Source organism: Cibotium barometz, chromosome 12, assembly GCF_041138505.1.
Source record: "Cibotium barometz isolate CiBa-2024 chromosome 12, ASM4113850v1, whole genome shotgun sequence".
NCBI classification, from domain to species: Eukaryota; Viridiplantae; Streptophyta; class Polypodiopsida; order Cyatheales; family Cibotiaceae; genus Cibotium; species Cibotium barometz.
The window spans coordinates 20,551,601-20,569,850 of NC_141057.1; the positions used below are offsets into that span (position 1 = coordinate 20,551,601).

The 18,250-nt window shown below is 39.7% G+C and overlaps 1 protein-coding gene across 1 annotated transcript; it reads right to left on the reverse strand.

Moving 5' to 3' along the window:
* Positions 1-6,786: 6,786 nt before the first annotated feature.
* On the reverse strand, positions 6,787-7,690 carry LOC147633159 (uncharacterized). The gene is made up of 2 exons (XM_086805813.1): positions 7,289-7,690; positions 6,787-7,200 (listed from the first exon to the last, which is right to left on the reverse strand). The coding sequence occupies exons 1-2, from the start codon at positions 7,590-7,592 to the stop codon at positions 7,094-7,096; spliced, it is 411 nt and encodes a 136-aa protein (XP_086661939.1). The 5' UTR covers positions 7,593-7,690; the 3' UTR covers positions 6,787-7,093.
* Between the last annotated feature and the right edge of the window lie 10,560 nt (positions 7,691-18,250).

The window sequence follows — 18,250 nt, forward strand, 5'->3', positions numbered from 1 at the left end:
ATCTTGATCTTGTCAACAATATGACACCTCAAGGATTTCTTAGGAAGCAATGGGTGCATTTTTATCACGTACATTGTGCGCATAATTGGTCAACCATGAGTACACACATGTTTATGACCCTTATATGAGAGAGATGCTTGTAATGCTCACTTGTGAATAAGGTGGAGAAAAATAATACATGGGTTCATTTTTGGAACATGATCAATGAGCATATGAGAAACAATGGCTATAAAGATGCTAAGTTTAGGAGTTTCATGGCAGTCGAGGCAAGTGCCAATCGGTTTGCCTATTTCTACAGTGCTCAATGGTGGTCTAAATAAGATTATGAAAGGGAAAGATAGATGTGCCTTCCACTAGGAGCAAAGCATGGTTTTGCACACTAAGAAATGTATCACGGCTAAGTACCAAGAAGATCACAAACATCTTTGTAGGGAAGTGGAGAAATGCATCATCAGAGGTTGTATCTAAGTACTACATCGAAGTACTGGCAAAATGCACTCACTTCATGGTGGGCTTCTAGCCATGCTCAGAAGGCTGAGATTCTTGCTTTGGAAAATTTGCTAGCTTGGTGAGATGTGCATGGCTTCCATTAAGGAAAGTGGATGCTACAAAAAGATAGGAAGAGCAGATTTATGCCTAATGTAAACCTTTTAGAAAACAAGCACTCATCCATGAGAGCAACTATGGGAGGTGCTCAACAAGTTTCTTTGTATGAAGCTTCTACAGATGACCTTGCCATGGTTGTGCTTCAAAGTTCTCATTATAATGATGGGAAAGCATGTAGGATTTGGGCCATCTTTGGAAAGTTAATTCTACAACAAAAAAACTTGTTGATCTCACAGAAGTTGTTGAAAGAGGTAGGTATATCAACACTTGAAATCTAACGATGTGCAGCTGAGAAGCATAAGTGTGCATAAAAGAAGAAGATCAACAAACCCACATGTGATTTTGAATACAAACAAAATCATCGGGTGTAGTGGTTCTTCCTCTGGAAGAGATGTGGATACATAAAAAAACTACTGCCAATCCAAGGTCAACGCAGTTAACGCCCAAGATGCAAAAGATAGCAGGGATCACTATAGAGGAGTACGTATTATAGAGTTTGAAGAACCAGAATTCTACCAAGCATGGGGTAGTGTATGAACAATGCAATGAGTGGAGGCAATGTAGGCAGCACCACGATTAATGGTAGCTCAGCTCTACAAATCGTGCCGCACTTGTACTTTGCATAAAAAGTGAATGGTGTGAGGTAGACAATCATGGTAGACACGAGGGTCACTCATGAGAACATCACACTGGAAACACCACCCAAAGAAACATGCCTTGTAGCAAAGAGATAGATCAAGTGGTGGGTGTTGAGCATGAATTCAATGATGTGAATTGGAAAATTCATCATACTCCACAAGGAGCACAGTCACATGCTTTGGGTTTCTTATAGATCAAAGAGCACGATGTGGGGTAAAGATATCCCCTGGGAGGGTAGAGGTGCATGTTGAAACAATACACCAAAATATCTTTGTATGACATTGGGGACATGAGCATATGGTTCAAAGGTCTTATAGCCTTAATACAAATGGGAGACTATGGTCAAGAAGGATCCACAAGGGAATATTCTAGGCACCTATTTGCAAGTGGGAGATGGTTCAAACTTGCACCCAAATCTAGGGAATTTTTGAGATCTTGGAGGTGCTCACTTCAAGAAATAATTAGGGTTTTTCTTAAGGGTTAACCATGCCCTAATCCATTATACTCCACCCTATTTAGGGGCATTGATCTAATGTAAGAGTACACCACATTATCCTATCTCATTTAGTCATTATGATATCCATTTGATTAAGCATGTAGTTAGTGATAATCTCTTTCTTGATTAGCTTGCTTCCAATGCTTTCACCATGACTTTAATCATCCTAATCAAGCCTCCATAATGTGAACATGGTATTAGAGCTTAGATCCACTCTCCTTAAGCTTGCATTAGTCTCATATTATTATTTACACTAACTATGATTAGCTTTAATCACTTTTTATCATTTTTCCACATTTAGGCCATCTTCTCCACAACCAACTTCCATTGGAGTGATGAATTCTCTCCCCACACTCAACCATTGAGTAAGCCACTTCTTGGATCCTCTTCTTAGCTCAAGGATGAAGACGTGCATAGCCTCAATGGTGGTCAAGAAATCCCCCCAGAGCAACACGATTTCGTCATTTCTTTAGGGAATTTCTAGAAATTGGGAGTTACAAGGTGAAGTAATCTAATTCCTCAAAGGCTCGAGGGTGTTCGACAGCTGTGAACATGCCTACATCATCAAAATTCTCAAAAATGGCGTGAAGTAGTGGCTACAACACTGTGGTTAATCACAAAGACCACCTCCGATAAAATAGAGATTAATGTAAGATTTTTGAGCTTAGTGATGTCATTAGATCTTTCAAACTCAAGTCAAGCCATTGCTATAACATCATATTGACACTTTTTGGCTGAAGATTTGAGGAAGGTCATCATTCCATGCTCTAAGATGTCACAGTTTTGCTACCCCAAAACATTGATTTTTCTCACTAATCGAAGTCACAAAGTGAGTAACTTAAGTTTTTTACGACCAAGGAATTTTCTCTAAAAAGTTTCACGTCTAAAAAATTTGGTCTAAACATAGTAAAAATCATGCAAAGTGCACAAATTATTAAAGGATTTAGAGACTCAAGTTGGATATATGAAATTTGAAAGTTCACAACCGTGTATATCTCAAGTTTTTCATGTCCAAAAAGGTACTTCAAAACTCTCATCTGGAGGTAACAACCAAGTTCTAGAAGGTGTGAGGAGAGCCTACATCTGGTCAAAATGATAAAACAGTAAACTTTTCTTGACATAAATATCTCAAATATTCACACCGTGAAAAACTAGACTTTTTCATGGCTTGTTCACATGTGAATAATTTTGGCTAGTTACTAACATGTACCACCCACCCATATTTATGAGGCAACCTCCCCATACTTGTCACTTATTACCCATGTTTAACAATGCCATGTCCTTCATTTTTGTCCACTTTTCGCCTTCTTTTCTTTGGATTTTTTTGTTCATCGTCTGCGCCTCATATCGTCTCATCGCCTACTCACCCTCACCTTCATCCAACTGTGCTCACCTACAATACAAGTAGGAGGGCTTCTCTTTCTTGCCTCTCTTGCTTCATGTGTGCGGTTTAGAATGTTGTCTTTCATGTGATGCTTACTATGGTTAGAGATAATATCTGTCTAACCATACACGATGAAGCCCATTACCCCTTCTCTATCTCTAAAAAATGCTATCTGATGGCTTGTTCCAACAAAACTATGCTAAAATCTTATATTTCATGTTCTTTGTCCAAGGCCCTTACAAATGTTGACTTGGCTGAACACACACTAATAGCAATAATCCTAAAGTTCAAACACAAGCTTAGTTTTGCTATATTTAGTTATCTGTTAACATGTTTTACACTCTTTCAACCAAATACAAACAATTTCAATAACACATGTGTCTCTATTTTGAGGCATGAATACCAAGCTAGATTTTCATATGAAAAAAACATTTTAAAACTAACTTATTTTTTACTAATTTCATATTCTGATGACTGGTTTAATTATACTAACACTTTTGTCAAGTTGGTTATGGAAGCTAACAGATCAAATGCATGAGTATTTCTTCTATATTTCCCATGCATGCACTAAATAATCTATCATAAATTTGCAAGATGTTGTGCATTTCCTTCAATGAGTAGAGTACTAGGTGAAATTTGTTTTTAGCAAGAATTATGGTGCATTGCATTGAAAACTTATCGATAACACTTTTTGCATGTCTTTTTGACATTTCAAAAGCATTAAACAAAACCTTTTTTGCAACCAATCTAAATTATGAAAACTATTTAATTCAATGGGTTTTCATTCTTGGTGTTGAGAGTGGATTAGCAAATCTAAGGAGGATCAAATATGGTTATGGTCATGGTTAGGTCATGATTAGAAACATGATTATGAGTGGATTAGGAGATACTAATGAGACATGGCTTAGGCATAAACATGGAAACACACGAGTTGTTATCTTCATTAGCAAGAGCCTCTTATATAGGCAAGTAGTACATGACCTCATGACATCACCTATGATGTCTTACAAGCATAAGATGCCATCTCCCCCATGTGGGTATGCCATAAATGAGCAAGATGCCCTCTAGGCTATATTTGAAGTAGGCGCCCATTTGAGGATGTGTCTTGAGTAATGTAATCAAGGTTAGTGTCGATGAAGTTCTTCTTCTTGAAGTGTGACTTGTTGTTGGAGAAGTATGCCCCTTCCACTATATTCTCTTGCTTCTTCTTGTACTCCTCAAGGAGTGCAGCTTCAATGGCTTCTAAAGTAGGATCCGAAAGATTCATGAGAGTTGACACTAAATGTCCATATTCATCATAAGGCATGCTTTTCAATAAAACTGCAATGGCATCTTCCTCATCTATTGGTGCTCCTATTGTTGCAAGTTGTGACATTAGGCTTTTCATATAATTAAGATGAGAAGGTAAAGACTCAGAAGCTTTCTTTTCAAGTTTAAAGAATTGGATTTTCAGCCCTATCTTGGAATGCTTCCCTTTTGCCCCAAATAATTTCTCTAGGATTTCCCATGCTTCAGCGGAGTTGTTTGCATTAGAGATATGATGTATGTAGTTGTCACTTAGACCTAATGCAATTATGGCAAAAGCTTTCTCATCCCTAGGTAACCATCCTTGCTCACCATCTCTAGTGGTAGGTTTTTTCTCCTTTCCACTAGCAACTCCCCACAGACCTTTCTTCATGAGAATAAATCTTACTCTAACTTGCCAGGTATGAAAACCTACCCCATTAAACTTATCAACATGAAATGAGGATGTAGACATGATGATAAAGCAAGGTCTTACCACTTGAGTATCACTCAAGGGCAGTGTCTAATGCTTTTACAAGATTAGATACCTTCACCAAATAGATGAAGGTTATTTATGAAAAATTCAGACTAGTCATGCCCTCCTGAAACATTGTTTGCTCTTGAGTTGTAGACATTGTTTCTTACCCGTCTCCTCGGCTTTCTGCTTTTCTTCTTAGGCCTCAAATGTTGAATGTTCGATGATTCAGCATCAGATGGTTCAGCCATTGTGATTCAAAAAATAATGTAAACAATATCATCATCACAATATAGTAATATCATCAAGTATATGGTGACCAATGTGATAAATGCTTTCAAAACAACTTCCAAAAATTGGGTCACTTGGAGTACTTGAAGGAAGTAGAGGCCTAGGTCCAAGCATCTAATGCTTTAAGTACTTTAAATATCAGTGATTTGAGACTATTTTTAGCACAAAACATTGGTGATTAAGTGGAATAATCACCCATTCATTTACTGTTAAGAACTGAAGCTCCAGAAGCTCTGTCAGTCCTACAGCCACCAAACCACGCAGCCATTTGCAAATCTGACCAGATCAGCGTGTTCGCAGCCTATGAAAACCCTTAAGGCTCTAAGGAATTAGAGATTGGTGAAGCGATGGCGATGGGGCAACGTTTTCTCCCAAATAAAAAGGCACCGATTTCTGCTGCAATGCCGTTGGCTCCAGGCGCTCTCTGGCTAATTCCGCTCGTCAGCAGCTTCGTGTTTGAGTTGAGAATGCCTGGCTGAGAGCTTGTGGTGAATCTTGAAGTGGGCGATGAGATCTTGATGCTCCATGGACTGCCTATCTTTCAACCTAGATAATAGGAGAGGATAAGATATGATTAAGATAATGAAGTGCTAATTAATCCCTAATAAGTGAGATTTGGATGATGTAAAACCTGCTCTGATACCAATTCTTGGTGTTGAGAGTGGATTAGCAAATCTAAGAAGGATCAAACATGGTTATGGTCATGGTTAGGTCATGATTAGAAACATGATTATGAGTGGATTAGGAGATACTAATGAGACATGGCTTAGGCATAAACATGGAAACACACGAGTTATTATCTTCATTAGCAAGAGCCTCTTATATAGGCAAGTAGTACATGACCTCATGACATCACCTATGATGTCTTACAAGCATAAGATGCCATCTCCCCCATGTGGGTATGCCATCTCCCCCATGTGGGTATACCATAAATGAGCAAGATGCCCTCTAGGCTATATTTGAAGTAGGCGCCCATTTGAGGATGTGTCTTGAGTAATGTAATCAAGGTTATATAGCCCCTTTCAACCTTTGAATGGATTTGGGTGATATATCCAACATTCATTACCGAAATCTACACCAAAAGTCGGGTTTGTAGCTAAAATGTACAAAAATTCATTCATTAAATTAGGGCTTACGAAAATTGATAAGTCAATTTTATTAAATTTGGACTCATAAAAGTACTATATAATGCCTTCTGTTTAGCATTCACTTGTAGTATGTCCATCTTGCAACTTTGCCAACATCACCATCTCCATTAGCTAGGCTTTAAATTGAGGCTCCAATTAGGGTTTGATATAAAGTGTTTAAATGCATTCTCTCTCTGCTTCAAGCTTCATCATTTATGTCCAATATATTGTGTGTTTTATATATATCCTAATAAAGAAAGTTACCAAAAAATAATCACTTTTAGTACACACAAATGACACATATGTACATACACACATACATTCTTACATCCCTTGAAACCTCGCATTTCTGCCAAAAAAAAACCAATTGTGCAAAGTGAACCACGAACTACTACCTCACCACAACCATTGATGGTATTGTTATCGAAGGTGGAAATGGCAAGTCACAATACCAACAACCTCCCACCCACCACCAATAGGAATATGCTCAAAACCATTCAATAAAGACTCATTCGTTCCTTTCAAAGTTGAGGAGTTTGGCTTTATTCTATGGATGGAATAGTAATTGAAATCACGAACTACTTTAATTGGAGCATGGCGCTCATACTTCAAACACAAATATATACTACATGGTAGATAGCCTTGCATGACAAGATTCGAAGGAATAAGATGAGAGGGGAAGAGAATGCACACTCTTTAGAGAGGAAATGCCACAAGCCATTGGTGTACTTTGAACATGAGGTACCAACCCTTGCTAAAAGAGGAGTCCAAGAGACTGAGCTCCTTGATTCCTAAGCTGCGACGGACTGGTTTAGCTCTCTTGCGCGGCGCTCTCTCACGACGGCCTTCTTCTGGGCGGCGATGGTGCGAGCACTTGCCACTGCCTGCTTCCGCCTCTCTGTGTAGCAGGAAAACATGAGAAATACGGACTGTATCGTGTGTTAATAACATAGGAAAACGCCCAAGCTTAACCTAGGGTTAGCTACCTGTGGCCGCAGCCTTGATCTCGCGCGCGGCCTCCTTGGCGGCCACCCTGCGCACCGGGTGAACGGGGTGCCTCAGCTTCACCAGCGTCACACGCATGGACGTGCGTGCGTGCGCCACTTTCTCCGCCATCTTTGCACGTGTTACCGCCAAGCGCTCGCCCAAGTCCGAGCGGAAATCCGCAAACCTCACCGCCGGGCTGCCACTGGCCTTCTTCTTCGCCACAGCCTTCGCAGTAGGACCTCTGTTGGCCTTCTTCTTCACCACCGCCTCCGCAGTAGGACCTCTGCCCCCGCGCCTGGCCATAACAATCTTCAGCAAGGCTTAATGCAGGATTACGGCAATGTAAAGCGTTTAGAGTATGATTAGCGATGCCCAGTGGAGAGAAAATGAAGGCTATGTGGTGGTGAATCGTGATATAGGATTAACGGGAGCGAATAGATTGGAGTTTGATTATATGCAACACTCCGGACACACTTGCTGAGAACATCTCCGCAATGTATTAAGTAAGCAAGTGGCGCTATTCTGTCCATCCAATTGCCGCTCAACATCTGTCCACGTCTGTGTGCATCTCGAAATTTATTTCTTGACACGTGCCTGCTTTGTGGATCATGAACTGCCGTAGAACATGTGACAGAACATGGGGAGGGGGGGTTAGTATCGAGACACTAAATAAATTTTAATAAAATAATCCCACGTACCAATAAGGCATCACCATGTAATCATCTACCACCACCCAGGTGTGCCGGAGAGGTTCGTGATGTACAATGCCCAAAATTCTTACACGATGCCCAAAAACTTCACTAATTTAATTTAACCTTGTACAAATTTTCTTCAAATAGATTTTAATTCAATATTGGTGGTACGGTTTGGCACATAGACACTATATATATGATTATTTATATATAACCACCTCATAACTCTTTGTTCTCCACAAGGGAAGTATGTTTGGAATAAAAAATATGCAAGACTTATCAGTCACCAATGTGTTTTTGACCAAAACTTATCTGCTACTGATTTCCCTACCCTTATATGCAGATAATAACTCCACAAAATTTCAGCTTAGGAGAACCCTCATGATGCTAGGTAGGCTTACTTGGAATGAAGACTATCGATTTCAAGGAAGGGAGGTTGTGATGTCATAGCACCCATGAAGGGCTTGATATGCATGTGTTTGGCACCTCACGGTGTCTTGTTATCCTTTCACAAGGCTGCTTGCTAGATGGAAATTATCCTTTTACAAGGTTGCCTGTAAGACTGATGTCACTCCACCCTCTCTCGCCCCCCCTCTCTAATCTTTAGTGGTCCCCATGAAGACAATGCCCCACATAACCATAGGGGGCTATGATGTCACCCGCCCCTCTCTGCTCTATGGCCATTGCTCTATGGCCATATAGTAGATGATGAAGAGAGGCGTGACCATGTAGTAGATGATGGTGAGAAGTGAAACCATGCTCTTCACGACCTTGTAACTCTCCTTAACACGAGACCCACAGTGGCCACCTTTCTCCACGCTATTATATACTACACGGTATGAGTGTCATGATGGTAGCATCTTGGTGGGACTGTCATGCCTAAAGGGGCTTGTATTGATACATGACCCCCCTCTCTAGTGCTTGTCACATTGAACTACAAGGGGGTCATATCAATATGACCCTCCCTCTTTCTACCTCTTGTACTCACAAACAATGAGGATAAATTTTGCATGCCTAAGGGAATCATATCAATATGTCCCCCCTCTCTCTCAAATATGTAACTTCAAGAATAAACCTCATTTGGCATACATATCTACTAGAGCATTTCCAAGAAAAGGATCAAAGTCAAATCCATGATTTACAAGCTCAAAGTGTAATTATGAACATCCCTTATCTATGCCATTAGGAAGTAAGAAATTGATATGTGAGGAATAAGTCCTTAAGAGCTATAAACACACTTTGATGTAGCCACCGAAATCTTAGCTGGCCAAGGATAAATCTATGGCCATGTCCTAGATTTTGCCTTAGCAGAGAGTAGCTTCTCTCTTCATGAGCTCATGACCAACTGCGATGTCTATCACCCCCCTCTTCTTGGTGGCCCAATTGAGGCATGCACCTAGAACACTATGGCCATGCCTCATCTTGATGTGCACTCCACACCTCCTCACAAATCTCCAACTCTCTAGCCAATCAGGCCACCCTCCAGCCCTAGTTTGTAAATTTGTAAATTATTTGTAAATTCCATGGCCACCTCTCACTCATAAGCTGCATCAATTTTCTCCTATGCTTTCTCACCAACATCTTGCTCATCTATGCCTCCTCAACCTTTGTTGAAAAGGCCATCTCATAGTGAACTCGAAGGGGGTCATATCAATACGACCCCCCTCTCTTTGTCGCTCATCACACTTTAGCCCTTGCGTGTAGGAGTGTGTGAGCACGGATGATTTGGTTTAATGCAAGTGCACACATAGGCTGACACATATTGTAGACTTAAGTAGATGCAAGTCGACAACAATTGTTGTGCAAGTTACAAAGGGTCATTTGTTGAGGATGGCTCACATTGCTTGCATGTTTTCTTGCAAGAACATCGAGATGAAGATGGCTCATGCATGGATGATTTGGTGTAAGGCAAGTGCACATGTAGGCTGACACATATTGTAGACTCAAGTAGATGCATGTCGACAACAATTGTTGTGCAAGTTGCAAAGGGTCATTTGTTGATGAGGATGGCTCACATTGCTTGCATGTTTTCTTGCAACAAGAACATCGAGATGAAGATGGCTCATGTTGGTTTTCTTATAGGCACATTGATGAAGATAGGTTGTGTTTACTAAACTGAGGTATACATACCGAAGAAAATAGGGGGTCATATCAATGCGACCCCCCTTGATATGACCCCCCTCCCCCTTTTGTTAAAATTACAGCAATGTGATGAGCTATGGTGGATCAAATGCTAGAATCAACATCATTAACAAAGTGATTAGACCGATAATTTAGGGTCAATATACTGTCACTTCCCAAAGGGACCCACTACTCTCATTGGATGGATCACAGAGCTAGGTGTGGTGATTTGTGAGTAATTAACTAATAACTTAATGTAGGCATGGATAATCAAAAACCAACAAATTCTCATTAATAAAGTGATTAGATGATCATTAAGATGTGATTAGTGAGTAATTAACTAATAGCTTAATGTAGGCATGGATAATCAAAAACCAGCAAATTCTCATTAGGCCAATGCCTCAATTTATAGAGTTTACATCCAAGCATCTAATCCCACTGATTTCTTCTTGATTCACTCCACCTTTTTTGCTTGATTCTCTCCACCTCTCCCAGAATATCTCCACACCTCCTAAATCTTCTCATGCTATCCTTTCTTCTCTCCCAGTAGATTCTTCTCACCTTTTCACAGGTTCTCTCACATTTACAGATTCTCTTTTATAGCCTCTAACCAAGGGCTTGTTCCCACACACACCCTATTCACTTGTATATTTCAACACCTCCCCTAAGTGAATACTCCTAGAACACCTAGACCCTATACCAAGTTTCCCTCTTACTTGATAGTCCAGTGCCTAGCACTTTTCCTCTCAAGTGAACTTAGCACACCTGGACCCTATACCAAGTTTCTCTCTTACTTGATAGTCCGCGATCAGTGCCTCAAGTCCCTAAACTCATAGTCCTTAACACTCTCTCTCTCTATGTGTCCAAGGCTACTACAAGTGCCGCGACCTTGACTAAAGTGCTCACACATACATCTACCACATGGCCTACATCATCGGTGGCTCAGAGGTGGTTTTACTCTGTTGGGGCAGGTTACATTGGGTTGTGGGGTCTCTCTCTCTCTCTCTCTCTCTCTCTCTCTGAGATTTTCACATGGCTCCTCACTCTTTGGAGCCTCACATCTTCTCTTGTCTTCAGTCTTCTTGTCGTGGGACAGCTTCTCTTCACGCGTTCGTGTCTTCCTTTTCCTTCAGTCTTCTTGTGGCAACTTCTCTTCACACGTCCATGTCTTCCTTCAATGCTTCCTCTAGCTTTTCTTCTTGGTGTGGATCTTCCTCTTGGAAGGAGATGTTCTTCATCTTTCATGGCTGGGGCCATGAGCTTGTCCGTCAGTACTTGCTCCATGTGAGCAACATGTTTAAACGTTTTGTTGATAGTTCTTTTGGGCTTTTGATGTTTATCTTGTGTCATTATGCAATGCAAACTTAAATCTATGTGGGAGGTCTTACCTCTTGCCTTATTCTGGACAAGGGCAATGTCTGATCCCATTTTTACACTGATGTAATGTGCCCAATACATAATGCATATGGTATTCATTCTTATGCACATTCCCAAATGCAACTCTGGCTATGAATAATCTTGAATTTGAGTGTGATTTGCAGGTATTAACCGAGGGTTAAATGCAAAATGATGATTACCACAAATTTATCAGCATAATTTTACCAAAAATTACATTAAATCAAGGGTAACCAATTTGTACGAAATGGTTGGAGTATTAAACCAACTCCAAATTACAATCTAAAGTTATAGGGATGTGTATCAGACACCCAATGGTTAATTTGAACCCTCAATTGCACCAAATATAGTGATTATCATTGATTAATCATTGATTAGCAAATTAATCCTCTATTTTGTATGCAAAAAACAAAGTATGCGGGGAGCCCAGATCTGAGGCCTTAGAGTTCAAATGAGCTCAAATCCTTTCAAGGCCATCAATAGTAATTATTCTAGTAGAGGATTAAGCCAAGAAACACAAGATTTGACCAAACATTGAATGCTTAATCTCTGTTTTACCAAAGTCACCTGTAGATTTGATGAAGAGCTTGGATCTCACTGTAGACTTGATCAAATCAAATTCTCACACTCACCACCTTGTAGAGCATGCTTGAAAACCCCCGAGGCTAAGAGGAATTAGACCCATTTGATTTGGAGCAGTAGAGAAATCAAATTCACCACACAGAAAAACGGTGCCTCTTAATTCGCGAATTTCTGCAATTTGCGTTGGCGGTTTGCGCTTTTGATTAGCTTGGCTGAATCGTGGAGAGGATGGCTATGTGTGGCTAAAGAGGTTTGGGCTAATTTTGAGCCTACAAGGAGAGGGAGCTCCTCCACTGGCTGGGGGTACAGAAAGCTTCTTGAAAATAACTTAAAAAATTTTGATTATTTTTTAATTATCTACTAATCCTAATTAACTAGATAATGGGCTCATAAACTTGATGGATTCTAGGCTTGGCTCTCATACCATGTTAAAATTACAGCGATGTGATGAGCTATGGTGGATCAAATGCTAGAATCAACATCATTAATAAAGTGATTAGATGATAATTAAGATGTGATTAGTGAGTAATTAACTAATAGCTTAATGTAGGCATGGATAATCAAAAACCAACAAATTCTCATTAGGCCAATGCCTCAATTTATAGAGTTTACATCCAAGCATCTAATCCCACTGATTTCTCCTTGATTCACTCCACCTTTTTTGCTTGATTCTCTCCACCTCTCCCAGAATATCTCCACACCTCCTAAATCTTCTCATGCTACCCTTTATTCTCTCCCAGTAGATTCTTCTCACCTTTTCACAAGTTCTCTCACATTTAAAAATTCTCTTTTACAACCTCTAACCAAGGGCTTGTTCCCTCACACACCCTATTCACTTGTATACTTCAACACCTTTGCCATAGAATTAAAATTCCCTAATTAATGCCAACAAAACTTCACACTTTATATATTGGAATCTCTTTTAAGAATGTGAGTGTTACGAGCTTACCTCTATAATTCAGTGAGTGTTACCTCCACTTTGCTAATGAAAGACCCTGCTATGTGTGCAAGATAAAGAAAACCTAATTTGTGGGAGAGAGAAGGGAAAGTTTTGATATTCAACAATGTGGTGGCTAGAGCAACTGGCTTGCCTTCGGTCAGAGTTTTGGTTCCTGACATCTCCTCCCTTCCGAAGGTCATTCAGCTACCTAAGATAGGGGGGTGGATCGATCAGAGAGTGGAGTTAGGGGAGGAGGCACTTGATTCAACGGTGGCCTTCTCCTTCCCTCTCTGTGGCACTAGCGACCGGGAGTGGACTCTGGATCTCGCTCTTAGCATTTTGAAGACTCAGGCAGTTGAGTTTTCTCACCATGTGAGCAATCTGGAGATGACAGATGTGATAGGCGGACTCTGGGAGCTGGCTCATTTCTTTGATACCGGGAGTGCGGATGCCTCCGGGATTCGACATTTGGTGGTTTGCATAGTGGCAGACCTAACACGCGAACCATTTTCCCATCCAACTTCATGTTTCTGAATTACTTTTAGTTATTCTTTTTCTTTTATTCAAATGAGTTAGCATTTATTTTAATATCAAATTGATAATGTGTTTTGAATGATTATATTTTATATTAATTTTTTTAATAAAAGTTTGATATGAATTAATAAGCTAATGATATTAGTTATATAGTGGTTGGAAAGTTTTTATCATAAATGTTTTTAAACTCCACTTCAAAATAATTACTAATCATTCAAGTATCCTAATATATTGGCAATTTAAATATATTCGTTGTATGCATTTAATATGTGGAATTCTTTATTGTTTTAGTCCACACTCAACTAACTAAGAATCCTTTTTGGGACACATCCAATACATGCAAAATAAATGCAACAATGAGGCATAAATGAAAATGAGTGCAATATTTTTGGGAGTGATTATTATTTTTCGTACATTTTAAGAACGCACCAATTACAAAAGGCCATTTAAAATGGTTATCTTACTAGGCCAAACGTCAGTATTACTTGCGTGTTCGACTTTTGTTGTCTCAAGGTAACCATGCCATCCTTTGTTATCTTAACATGTGCTAGCACACAAAAGTGTCTAGCCATATGTTATGACTCTATATTTTGTTATTGAGTTAAAAGAGTATTTTGATTTTAAAACCTTGACTTTAATCTGCTACATGTTGAAATATACAAGTGAATGGGTGTGTGCGGGAACAAGCCCTTAGCAAGAGGCTGTAAAAGAGAATTTGTAAATGAGTGAGAAGCAGTGAAAAGGTGAGAGGTATCTACTGGGAGAGAATAAAGGGTAGCATGAGAAGATTTAGGATGTGTGGAGATATTCTGGGAAAAGTGAAGAGGTGGAGAGAATGAGGAGAGAATCAAGCAAAAGAGGTGAAGTGAATCAAGGAGAGATCAGTGGGATTAGATGCTTGGCATCTTGTGGATGTAAACTCTATAAATTAAGGCATTGGCCCAATGAGAATTTGCTGGTTTTTTATTATCCATGCCTACATTAAGCTATCAGTTAATTACTCACTAATCTCATCTTAATCATCATCTAATCACTTTATTAATGATGTTGATTCTTGCATTTGATCTACCATAGCTCATCACATTGCTGCAAATTTAACATGGTATCAGAGCCTAGCTTAGAATTCATCCAATTTATGAGCTCATTATCTTGCTAATCACCTAGTTAATTAAGATTAGGAGATAATCAATTTATTAGTTAATTTTCAACAAGCTCTCTGTACCCCCAACTGGTGGAGGAGCTCTCTCTCTCTCTTTCCATAACATTACCCAAACCCTCTTAGCCACACATAACTACACTCCCCATGCTTCAGCCCATCAAGGCAAAACGTCAAACTACCGTCGGCTGCTGTAGATTTTTCGTGAATTTGCAAGCACCTTCTTTCTGAAGCAAAACTTAGATCTACACTTACACATAAGCAATTGGTCTAATTCCTCTTGGCTCCATGGGTTTTCAAGGGTGCTCTACATGTTGGTGATGTTAAATTTGTGAAATTTCTCAAGGAGAAGTGGCATCAAGCTCTGCATCAAATCTGCCAAGTGACTTTGGTAAAACAGAGATTAAGTATTCAATGTTTGGTCAAATATTTTGTTACTTGGCTTGATCCTCTACTAGACTAACTGCTATTAATACCTTTGAAAGGAGTTGAGCTCATTTGAACTCTAAGGCCCCAGATCTGGCCTCCTCGCACACTCTATTTTTTGCACATAAAATAGCGGATTATTTTGATTAATCAGCACTAATCACTATATTTTGGTGCAATTGAGGGTTCAAATTTACCATTGGGTATCTAATACATACCCCTATAACTTCAAATTACAATTCGGAGATGGTTTGATACTCCAACCATTCAGTACAGATTTGTTTCCCTTGGCTTTATGTAATTTTTGGTGAATTTATGCTGATAAATCTATTGTAATCATCACCTAAACACCAGATTGAGTTTTAAAATGGTAGACACTGCCCTTGAATCTTGAAATTGGATCAAGAGGTAAGATCCCCTTCACATCATCATGAGCACGGCACAAGAGACAGCCAAATTTAATGGGGAGCAGTTTTATACATGACAAACAAAAACCATGTATTTGCTCATGAGAAAAAATATGTGGGGGCTAGTTGAGGGAAGAGATGAATGCCCATAGGTGAGTGGGAAAAATGAGTGGAAGATCAGGAATGAGAAAGCATTAGGACTCATCACACTCAGTTTAAATGATGAAATCATTCACACCACATCACAGGGATAATGGGCAAAAGATGCATGGGATAAACTCAATAAATTATTTGGCACTCAAGCCAAAAAATTCAAAGATAAATCTGCTAATGCAATTCTACAAACTTGATATGAAGGAAAGTGAACCTTTAATCACACACTTTAACAAATACAAAAGCATTAAGCAACAAACTGGCAGCCATTGGCAAGAAGGTAGAGGATGATGAGGCACTAGCAGTGCTTCTGAAGAGTGTGGCCAAAGGTGAATATGAAAACATTGTAGAAACCTTAAAGAATGTACCTGAATTAAAGCTGCATGAGATAGAAGGAGCTCTACTAGAGCAAGAGACCAAGGTCAAAGAAGAAATGGCTAGACTCAACACCTGGAGAGGAAAAAGCATTCTTCACACGAGGAGGATTCTCACGAGGATGAGGAAGAGGAAGAGGAAGAGGCAGAGTAGGAGGAAGGACCTTCACTTGCCACAATTGTGGGAAGCTAGGACACATGGCAAGAGACTGCTACAGCAAACCCAGTGGAGAAGGAACAACATTGGCAAACTTCATGGAGACTCCTGAGGAAGTGGAGTCAAATCATCTTTTCTGAGAGAGAGAGAGAGAGAGAGAGAGAGAGAGAGAGAGAGAGAGAAAGAGAGAGAGAAACCCCACAACCCAATGTAACCTGCCCCAATAGAGTAAAACCACCTCTGAGCCACCGATGATGTAGGCCATGTGGTAGATGTATGTGTGAGCACTTTAGTCAAGGTCACGGGAACTTGTAGTAGCCTTGGACACATAGAGAGAGAGAGTGTGTCAAGGACTATGAGTTTAGGGACTTGAGGCACTGGTTGCGGGCTACCAAGTAAGAGGGAAACTTGGTATCGAGTCTAGGTGTGCTAGGATTATTCACTTGAGGGGAGGTGTTGAAATATATAAGTGAATGGGTGTGTGCGAGAACAAGCCCTTAGCAAGAGGCTGTAAAAGAGAATCTGCACAAATGAGTGAGAAGCAATGAAAAGGCGAGAGGTATCTACTGGGAGAGAATAAGGGTAGCATGAGAAGATATAGGATGTGTGGAGATGTTTTGGGAAAAGTGAAGAGGTGGAGAGAATCAAGCAAAAGAGGTGGAGTGAATCAAGGAGAGATCAGTGGGATTAGATGCTTGGCATCTTGTGGATGTAAACTCTATAAATTGAGGCATTGGCCTGATGAGAATTTGCTGGTTTTTTATTATCCATGCCTACATTAAGCTATCATTTAATTGCTCACTAATCTTATCTTAATCATCATCTAATCACTTTGTTAAGGATGTTGATTCTTGCATTTGATCCACCATAGCTCATCACATTGCTGCGAATTCAACACTACATGATTGTAATGATATAGTTTCTATTATGGTACCTCATGAGCGATTAGATGATGGAATCATTGGGTACATGCTACAAGGTGGGCTTTAAAAAAGTTACCATATAGTCTACAAACGTCCTATTTCAAGTCCATTACCTACTTTGCATACTACGCTACAGGAGGACACTAAGCAAGAGAGCATTTTGACAATGATCAGATGCATGCCCTTTAGTGACACACTATTATTGGCCCTTCTTAAAGCCTCTGGTGTTCACTGGGTTGAAGAGCTTCCAAAATTTTATGATGGGGATGTAGTTTATGATCTTCCATGTGCTCCAGATGGTAGTGCAATGGCAAACTTGAATAAAAATATGATGGTCATCCTTGGATAAAGTATGATGCTTGCACAAAGGACAATTTATTGGGTGTGATCAAGAGATATAGGTGTGATGGACATCTTAGATGTAGCAATTTGGATCACCCATACTTAGAGAGGAGTGGTCCAACTAACTAGAAACAATGGACATCTTAGATATAGTTATTTGGATTGCCCATACTTTGAGAGGACTAGTCTAACTAACCAGAAACAATGGAAAGGAAAAGTATTGGAAGATACTGATGGTACACTTATATGCAAACATTGTGGTGAGAAACCAGAATGTATTGCTCGGTTTGGTGTTGTGATATACTATTGCTATCCTTTGGCTAGAGAACTTACCACAAGAGCCATCATTCACTCTAGCTTTCATCAATACTTAGTTGAAGAGCGTGTGTCGAGAGTGAAAATGTCTCAAGTGCACAAACTTATTACACAGCAAACAAGGATGAGCTCAAGGGTTTCTTGTAATATAGTGGGGAGCATAGTGTAGCAGAAGATGTTGTGTTGTGCATGTTTTCTCACCATGGTGGTTATGCTTCAATGGAAACAATATGAGGTTTTAAATTACAAGATATGTTAGAGTCTATTACACCAATGTCTAATAAAAGAAGATTGTGTGCAAGAAGCAAGAGTGGTTTTGAAACCCTATTGGATTTGAACAGCAGATGTAGATATCCTTTCTTTCTTAGTGTTTTATTTCTAGGGAAAATATATGTTGACATTGAGCTACATGTTTTCAAGTTGTCTACAATTGGACCAGGAGAA

Coding starts and splice junctions, on each gene's coding strand:
- LOC147633159 (XM_086805813.1), bottom strand. CDS start 7,592: ATGGCCAGGCGCGGGGGCAGAGGTCCTACTGCGGAGGCGGTGGTGAAG. Junction 7,201..7,288: donor GATCAAGGCTGCGGCCACAG/GTAGCTAACCCT, acceptor CCTGCTACACAG/AGAGGCGGAAGCAGGCAGTG.